Raw genomic sequence first — 10,048 nt, forward strand, 5'->3', positions numbered from 1 at the left:
CACAATTTCGTCCACCAAGTTTTTGGCGCCATTGCCGGGGATTGTTCGAGTATGGACAACTGACGGTTCATCTTGTTGCTCAGATTAGGTAATTTTAACGGTTTTTTAACGGTTTTTTATTAAATTAATATATTTAAAATTATTTTTAGCTTTTTTAATAATTTTATTTAATATTTAATTAAACCGGTTGAACCCCGATTGAACCCCGGTCGAACCATTGAACCATTGAACCAGTAACCTCACCGGTTCATTGACCGGTCCGGTTCTCGCAACCTTGGCAAATCCATTGAAGATTTTATAACACCCCGGATCACAAGTTAAATAAATCTTATTATATTAATCGTTTTACATGAATTGTCAACTGGCAAATGCAATTCCTCTCTACTCCATATTTGTGTCAAAGTTTTTGAAATCCATAATAAGATAAAATTGGACTCCATATCTATAAAAATTAATGAGCCGATATTAGAGGTTATATATTCCAGGTAGCTACTATTATTTTAGCTTAGGTCCAGACAATCAAGCTAGTTAATTATTTTTCTTAGGGGTAATCAAAGGCTAATATTTAGTAGCATTAGAATTTTCGAATACGTAATTTAAATGAATATGTCTTGTTAGATCAACAAGATAATCAAGCCATTAAGGATTAATCAATTATTGCCTTTTTCAATTTTCCGTAAAAACCAATGTTCTGAAAACCGGACCGGACCGGCCGGTTCGACCGGTTCAACCGCGAACCGGAGACATAAACGGTTTGGTTTGATGCCTAAAACCGGAAATTATAAAACCGGATATAAACCGTTAAACCGGACAAAAACCGGCCGGTCAAACCGGAACCGGAACCGCCCGGTTTGAATAAAACGGCGCCGTTTCGCGCTTAAGGGGAGAAACAAAACGCCCTTCACCATCTCCTTCCTTATTCCTTCGAGCAGAAGTGCAGAACACGCTTGGCCTCAACCAGGGAAAAATCCTAGCCGCCACCACCGCCACCACCGCCGCAGGGAGGAGCCGTGTTTGCCGCCGTCCATCGCAGTCAGGGGCTTGTCTCCTCGAGTCTTCGTGCGTCACAGTCAGGGGAGTTCTCCAAGTCTTCGATCTGTTCGCAGTAACCAGTCGCAGGTGCACTGCTTCTTCCTTGAGCTCGGCCGCCGTCGTGTTGTCGCCGTTGTTTGTCGCTGTTGTTTGTCGCCATCTGTAGCAGTCAGGGGTTTGTCACCAAGGAGTCTCTCTTCGTCTGTTGGCATTATCCAAGTCAAACCCCCTGTTCGCTGTCTTTTTCCTCGCTCGGCGCCCATCCTCCATCGGATTCGTCCTGCTTGCCGTCGTCTTGTCGCCCTCGCCCTCTCGAAGGTCAGTGGCTTTGGTGTGCCCTTGTTCTTCGTTTTTCGTTTTATTATGTGACTCTCTGTTCTGAAATCAACAAATCATTCAATGATGATAGGGTTTTGTGTTTTTGTTGAAATCATTGATTTTCTCTGGCTTTGGCTTTCTGCTGTGGCTTTTGGCTTCTAGTGTGTTGTTGTGTGTTTTGTGGCTCCACTGTGCTACTGCTGCTGCATTGTGTTTTTGTTGAAATCATAAACAATTAATAGCAAAATTTCCAATATACAATAGAAACCATAAACGATTTTCTATTATGTTTTTGTTGCTATAACTTGAATTTGTTGCTGAATTTGTTGCTTCCCAGTCACATAATCAGAACAGAATGCTCATTCAGTGCTTGGTTGATTGGCTTTGCTTTCTGATTGTATTTGATGATAAATTTTAAATTGATAGCTTTTAAATTTTAAATTTGCACTGCCTATGTTACTGATTCACTGTTCCTTCAATGCTTTTTATTGTTGTTAATGATTGTGATGAGCTTTGTTAAAATTGGGTTGAAAACTGTTGAATCTTTCTCCATTTTTCATTGTTCTTAGCTTCTGTGAATAATAACATGCTTGTCGATCCTCCTATTTTTATTGTGATTACTGATTTACTGATTTGAGGTTAGTGGAAAGTTGAGTATGTGTTACTCTGTTTTCAGGGATTTCAGGTTGAACTTCCGAGGTTGGTGGAAATGGATTTTTTAACATTTTTGTCAAGCTGAATATGCAATCCTCTGCACCAAATTGTGGGAGACATTAATGGGCAAGTGGGGCTGCACCAATTAGATTCAATACATCTAATGTGATCAAGTGGAAGGAAGCAAAACTGCAAAACAAAACCAGGGGTTGCAAAATACAAAAATAAATTGAAGGTAGCTGGTATACATTTAGTTTGATCAATGCTGATTTACTGATTTACTGATTAACTGATTTGAGGTTAGTGAAAAGTTGAGTCTGTGTTACTCTTTTAGGGATTTGAGGTTGAATTTGTGATTTGTGATTTCTTGGGTCTTTTGTAATGCTGCTGATTTAAGTTTGAAATTTGTGATTACTAATTTACTGATTTGAGGTTAGTGGAAACTGGAAAGTTGAGTCTGTGTTGCTCTGTTTCAAGGATTTGAGGTTGAATTTGTGATTTCTTGGGTCTTTTGTAGTGCTGCTGATTTGACATTTGAGTTTGGAATTTGTGATTACTAATTTACTGATTTGAGGTTAGTGAAAAGTTGAATCTATGTTACTCTGTTTCAGGGATTCAAGGTTAAATTTGTGATTTGTGATTTCTTGGTCTTTTGTAATGCTACTGATTTGAGTTTGGAATTTGTAATTACTGATTAGTAACTTGTTAAGCTATTGTTGTTGTTGTTATGCACTTATGCTGCTGTTTTGTTATGGACTTATGGCACTGAGTGTTTTGAATTTTGAATTTGTGATTTGTGATTTGTGATTTTGTTATGCTGCTGTTTTGAATTAATTTAGGGGTGATTATTTGTTATGCTACTGTTTTGAATTAATTTAGGAGTGATTAATGATTATTTCTAGTTGTATTGTTACTGTTTGCACCATTGCTCTTTTCACTATTTAACTTTGTATTTTGATAAGATCATATGGATTTGGTTGACATTTCATATAATGTTTTAAATTTGGAAGATATTTAAGATTTATATTAGACTATAATTATATTTTATAATGTTTATATATAATTTATTTATTATTTTATTCTGAAACGGTTTTTCCGGTTGAACCATCGGTTGAACCGGTTGGACCAATGAATCAGTGAATTGAACCACCGGTTGAACCGGTTGGACCAATAAATCAGTGAACCAGTAACTAGAGCGGTTTGATGACCGGTCCGGTTTTCCGAACCTTGGTAAAAACCAAAAGCTTATGTTGGAAATATATCGAATTATTAGTTCGTCATCTCAACATGTCACACTAAGATTATTATATTCTTGAACATTTCACTCCGTTAACAATTTTACTACTATATATCAACCAAACATACTTTTAGTGAACAGTAATAATGTTGCTGGTTTTCAATTTATTGTGTTGCAGAGAGCAGTTATTCATAGCTAGGTATAGTTTCTTCAAAACTCCAATTAATTTGCTTGCCATATTGTCAATTCAATTTGAGAACCAGGACAATATATAGATTATTTATGATATATTATTCTTATTTACACATCACTACATTCAATGAAATAAAAGACCAGCTAAAATGACTTAATAATGCATGAGAAATTTTTTGAAACTAACCATTTTTAGTATTTTTTATCATTATTTAATTAATACAATGCAAATACTAAATTTTTATTTTATTAATTTATGTATATAAATTTTAAAAAATATTGGTATAAATTATATTAATTTATGTGTGTAAAATTTTAATAAATATAAATACAAATTATATATTTTTTTGTACAAAACGTATATAAATATGATTGTTCACAAAAAATAATAATATATACTAATCATATAAGATTGCTCATAATATATAATTATTAATGTAAAAACACATGCATGCATCCATTTTATTTCTCGGTATTTTCCATTAAGAAGCTAAAAAATATTATGTATTAGTAGATTTTAACTTTATATAAAAGTTTGTTCTTAACCAATAAATTATTATATATACAAAATGAAATTCAACTTTCTAATACTTATCAAAGCAGATAAGGGAATTGAGGCGACTAAGCCAAATTGATTTGCATTGTATTTTTCATTTCCATTTTTCTTTTAATTTTGGTATATCCAGGTTACATATATGCAGGGTTACTACTAAATATCATTAAACATATATTGGCCTATGTGTTCTCCCACATGCATGCAAGCTGTTCCACCACGTGCCACAATTAAGACAACTCAAACCAACTCTTATTAACTCCTCATTTAATTTCTACTTTCTACAACCAATTAACTTTGGTGAAAATTATTCATGTAACTCAAAAGGCCCAAATGAAATCATTGATACTTGCATGGATAGACAAAAATTTCATGGAGGTCATTTTAATAATTTGAAGTACAATTTATTAACTTTTGTGATATTTGATTAAAAAAATGTAGTGGATGCATGTACTTTCAATTGTGTACCTTGTACCTACCTAATTGTGACGGCAAATAATTGGGGTTGTACTACATAACTTGAAAGATTGAGCTTACTACTACTGGGTTTGAAAGACCGTAATTAATTAGTCTTGACTGTAATTATATTTGTATGAAATATTGAAAATAGTCTCATCAGTCTTGGCAACCATGTTTTTAATGTCTAACCACTAAAGCAGCATTATTGTATTGGTCTTAAAGGAAATAAACTTGTTATAGTTTTATGCTAGTGTTTAATGCAATTATCATGCCAACAAATTTGGCTTGTCATTTAAGGACACTTCAGCGTTATTTCAAGAGAGACACAAGTTTTTTTTTCCTCCGATCATTTGTACAAAATTTGACCCAAAATCGGAAAAAAGAATTCAATAATTCGCGATCCATCCCTTTTAACAATGACCCCAAATCACTCCTAAACCGAAAAAAAAAAGAAGAGTCAAGAGATATATATAAACTCTTTATTACCATATTATCCTATGTTCTATATTAGATCTTTGCTTAGTTTCTCCATTGATTGATGTGCTGAAATTCCTTCTCATTAGCATGTTTGAACATCAATGTACTTGTCATTCGCTATGAAAAAGTTTTCCTTTTTTAGGGGTTTTTTTTAAATAAAATAATTATTAAAATGAACAGAACCTTAGGTCCTTAACACATCTTTTTTTTGGTTCTTAACAAGATTTAGAAGTAAGAAAAATATAAGCATGAATATTTTTAATGCAATCATGCATTATATTATTTTCATTAATAATTTTTGGGTTTTCTACGGTATCCCTCAATCCGACAGGTTAAGGACTAATCTGTCGCAGATCTAAGCTTCATTTAAGGGTCTGCCGCTGGCTGGCTAATGGATTGCTATATGCACAAGACGAGATTCAAACCCGACACTTGCTTAAACGGACGAGTGAACTGACCAATCGACCAACCCAAGTTGGTTTATTATTTTCATTAATATAGTCCCCTCGAGTTTTTTTTCGTCTTAGTTTTTACCTTTTCGAAGGAAAACACGGGAATCTTTCATTATGATCTGGATTGGGTCTTTCTCTTTCTTTCAGTTAGTAATTGGGATATTCTTTTGATTATTTCGAATAAAATAGAAATTCGATAGAGATATCGAATTGATAATTACTTTTTAGAATTCATTCTGTATATAAATTGAGAATTCTTTATCTTATATAAATTCAATTAATTTAAGGATATAAATATATGGTTAAATTTATCCTGATAATCCAATCTTTTATAGATAGATTATGGATAAATTTATACATATTAAATCTTAATGGATAAGAATATTCTAAATTATAGATACTATCTATATTAGTATATAATATATATTACTATATATAATAGTATATATTACTATATTAATCTATTAATATAATTACTGTAACTGTAATAGAATTTTTACAAATTCGAAATGATAATAAATAAAAGAAATGAAATATATATTTTTTTTTCTAATTTTATTTTAATATTCAATTTGTAATAATTGAATTATGACATATTCATTATGTTCGGAATAGCAAATTCCAAACTGTTAATAACTAAGATCCTATTAGTTTATTTAATTCCTATGCATGCGCATTTTCTTTTATATGAGCCTGCTTAGCTCAGAGGTTAGAGCATCGCATTTGTAATGCGATGGTCATCGGTTCGATTCCGATAGCCGGCTTTTCTCTTTTTGTTGTTGTTTTAAAGTAGATATAAGACGATAAGCCGATTTTTTCGATTCCTTTTTGTATCTAAAGGATATATAATTGAATTAGTATCAAGGCCTCATAATACAGTTAACACAATGCGTGTGTGCATCTATGCGTGTATCTATTTGTATCCGCATACCGGATATGTTACGCTAAATTGAAGAAAGAAATATAGATTATAGATTAACGACCTCTCAATCGTGGGTACAGATGTATCCTTACTATACTGAAACGGCTTCCATTATCGGTGTCAACCCAATAGCGATTCATACAAGCTAAATCCTCTAATCGAAAATTTGGCCAAAGAAAAAATGGAAATTCATTAGGTTTTTTTTTCTATCAAGATCCTTATTTTCAGCCAAAACGTTTAGAATTCTTAATTCTCTACGACGTCTAGCGCAAAAAAAGAGTTTTTTTCTTTATTTCTGTTATTTTTGACCAAAAAAAGAGTTTTTTTCTTTATTTCTGTTATTTTTGACCTTGACCCGCACCGAAACAGTGCTTTATCCCTAGATGTCCAGTCCTTTTTATTTATTTACAAGGGTTGGTTTATTATTTTCATTAATATAGTCATGTACTGTTCAGCCATTGTCTTTCTTTTTGTTTGGCCTAAAGTTTTGTTCTGAAGTTATTGGCCTCCTCAGTTTTGACAATTTATTCGTGGGCTTCCACTCGTCCTACTACAAACACATAAATGTATTAAACCCCAAAAAAAAGCTTAATGTTGGCCATTTTCGCTAAAAGGTATAAATAAAAAATTAATTTGGAAAGTTTTGGCCCATGGTCCCTGACCAAAAAAATATAAAAATTTAATTTAGAAAAAAACATATAATTTTTTATTTTCACCTACTCAGAACTCAATTTTAAAACCAATTTATTATTTTTTCATTAATTAATCCAATAACACTTATTACAGTGAGAAAAGAATATATGATCTAAAAATAAATCATACATATAAAGAGAATAATAACATTTTAACTAGTATTGTTGTAGAACTCTTCAAAGAAGAGTTCTCCCAAAAATTGGCGTATGCCGCATTAAGTGGCGAACACACGGTATTCTTTAGTAAAAGGCGAAAGAATAGTTCGCTCTGTGTTCACCACACGGCTCCGTGAGTTTTAAATGTCACTCGTCGCTTTTATTTATAGTCTTTACACTTTGTTTCTTTCGTACTCTCTACACGATGTGGGCTTCTTTGTGCTTCTTATGATAGAGTTCTCAAAATTTGGTACTGTCTCTATACTAGGTTGATGTTTGGCCTAACTTCCATGGTCATTGAACTAGAAACTTTTTAGATGTTCATAGATCATAATTCATAGTAAAGTTACAAATGAACAAATAAATTTTTGTTTATGGAGCATGGTTTTTTACCTTAAAAAAAGTGGGAAGAAAACCAAATTAAACAATCTTTGCTTGGTTAAAAAGTGCAATTATTCACTTCACATTGTACATGTGCAAACATAAACCAGAAAAAGATGTCTAAACATGCACTAAACTCAATTATAAAATACCATAACTGCATTTTATAGATTAGCTATCTTCTTAATCTGAATCCCAAATATATTAATTATACACTCTCATTGCAACACATAAATGCCCAATAGTATGCACTCGTAGAAATGAGCTCAAAATTTAGGTATGTACCTGACATTAACATAACTATGTATAGAAGAACTAAACTGCCTCTTTATTATTATCGAATTGCTTAACTTAAAGTAATTAAAAATCTATATAATCACACACCAATCTTTTTGGGAGTTTTAACACTTTTTGTTTGTAATATATTAGTATTTAAAAAAGGTATATTACTCAAATGCTAAATCGATGGAAAAACTTAATAAAAAATAAATGGATTGATGACATCACAATCACAATCGCTATGTTTATTAATTTTGGCGTGATGCTTTCCCAGAAAAGAACATAAGGATGCATCATCATGCCCGTGTTTTCTCCGTGTGGCAATGCTTAAATGCGTGATGAGCAAAGCCTAATCCAAGTATCTTATATTATTCCTTCTCTGACTTGGCTAAAGCAGGCACCCACCCTATGCCATATCCATCCAACTCCAAGGTCACTGAAAAAAAAAAAATACATGGTTTGATAATTTCGAAAAGCTAAGATCCCTTTTTTTCAAATTATACCAAAGTTTAGTGCAAATTATCCTTTGCGAGAATTCATGATAAGATAAGATATAACCTTTCTATTTTAAGGGTAATTCATGCAAACAAATTATTTGAGGATCAAAATTATATTGATGTCTTAAAGTAAATTAGTTTACATGTATATTCTAAAATAAAATTATATAAATCAAAATAATTAAATTTAATTTACACATTTTTAATATTGATTTAATTTACACTATAACGAAAGCACATTATTAATCGAATCAATTTGATTCAATTTACTACTTATATAAATTAAATACTCCCATTTAAATTCAAATAAAATATCAAAAAATTAAAACGAATAAAAATAGAAATTAAATAATTTAAAATAAAATAATAAATAATTTCTAAAAATTCATTAAAAATAAATTTAAGACTGAAATGTAATATATTTAAAATGTTGCTTTTTTTTAAATATTTCATCCAATGATTTTATATATGTCATTTGCCCCAACTATTAGTTACTACTTCTAGAACGATTCCATGTTTTGTTTTCAAAGTGAAGCCCCAAACCGGCACAAAATATTATTCAAAACCTTAATTTCGAAGCAACCACTCTCCTCTATTATTCCCCACCCAAGATGTTCTTTACCCCCGCTACACCCTACCCCTGCTGGCTTAAACGTATGGAAATTATCACATTACCAACCAACTTTATCAAAATAAGTTTTAATAATTTATATCTAAATTGACCTTGAGTTTCAATGTTTAATTTCAATTTTGTCCTTGCAAAAATCAATTTCATCCTACATAAAAAAATTCTAAATAATAGCAGTAGGTAACACCCGTTAATTAAACGTACTGTTATTCTTACGTTAACTATACGTTATATATAACACATAAATTACATTAAATTTATCCAAAGGGGAAAATAAAAAGGATAAAGTTGTGATTTGCTAAAGGCGTCCTTGGCAATTCCGTTATTCTAACAAAATCCAAGGACCTAAAAACAAACACCAAAAGCCTCCACCTTCCACTTCACCATATAAAAACCCGCACATCCCACATTAACGTTTCGTAAAAAAAAATCCTCTCTACTCTTCCAAGTTCCAACCACCACTCTCAACGATGGGTTCTCGCTACGAAATCGAAGTGAAGCTGGAATCAGCCCGCGGGCTCAAGAACGTGAACTGGCGCTACGGGCCCAACAGGCCCTACGCCGTGGTATGGGTCGACCCAAGCAACAAGACGTCGACACGTGTCGACGAAGAAGGAGACACCGATCCCAACTGGGACGAAACCCTCGTCATTCCGCTTCCACCAGAGCCACTGGAGAACCTCACGCTTCACGTGGACGTCGTCCACGCTGGCAGAGAAGAAGACACAAAGCCACTAATCGGCTCGGCTCGGCTCAAATTAGCCGAGGTTCTAGACGACGTTGGAGTCGGCGTTCCATTAAGCAGAACTCTCAAACTGAAACGACCCTCCGGAAGGCCACACGGAAAGGTTAACGTTAACGTTACTGTTAGAGAGCCACGCTATCGTGCGCCGGATCCATACAATGCTCCACCTTACGGCGTTCCACCGCCAGGGTCCAGGGATTACTCTCCTGCGCCAGGATCGGGATACGGTTACCCTTACGGTGGTGCTCCGCCGGTGCAGGGGTCGTATTATTCGAATCCACCGGCGGGGTATCCGTACGGCGGGGGATACGGTGGAGCTCCTCCTCAGCCGGCGGCGTATGGTGAGGGAGCGTACGGTAGTTACGGCGGGTATG

General features: G+C 33.4%; 1 protein-coding gene, 1 long non-coding RNA gene and 2 other non-coding genes across 4 annotated transcripts in view; 3 read left to right on the forward strand and 1 right to left on the reverse strand.

The window, feature by feature from the left end:
- Positions 1–771: 771 nt before the first annotated feature.
- LOC110281419 (uncharacterized) lies at positions 772–3,247 on the forward strand. Its single transcript, XR_002376287.2, has 3 exons — positions 772–1,350; positions 2,027–2,239; positions 3,184–3,247. It is a non-coding gene; the product is annotated as an uncharacterized LOC110281419 (long non-coding RNA).
- Positions 3,248–6,065: 2,818 nt separating this feature from the next.
- On the forward strand, positions 6,066–6,138 carry TRNAT-UGU (transfer RNA threonine (anticodon UGU)). Its single transcript has one exon. It is a non-coding gene; the product is annotated as a tRNA-Thr (tRNA).
- A 1,020-nt stretch (positions 6,139–7,158) lies between these two features.
- On the reverse strand, positions 7,159–7,275 carry LOC127747934 (U5 spliceosomal RNA). Its single transcript, XR_008009880.1, has one exon. It is a non-coding gene; the product is annotated as a U5 spliceosomal RNA (small nuclear RNA).
- A 2,055-nt stretch (positions 7,276–9,330) lies between these two features.
- The window catches only part of LOC107491125 (protein SRC2 homolog), a gene marked incomplete in the record, with an annotated part of 1,506 nt that continues 788 nt past the window's right edge, over positions 9,331–10,048 (forward strand). The window contains 1 exon segment of the mRNA XM_016111892.3: positions 9,331–10,048. Coding sequence (XP_015967378.1) covers positions 9,400–10,048 — 649 coding nt within the window.

This window comes from Arachis duranensis, chromosome 5 (assembly GCF_000817695.3).
Source record: "Arachis duranensis cultivar V14167 chromosome 5, aradu.V14167.gnm2.J7QH, whole genome shotgun sequence".
NCBI lineage: Eukaryota > Viridiplantae > Streptophyta > Magnoliopsida > Fabales > Fabaceae > Arachis > Arachis duranensis.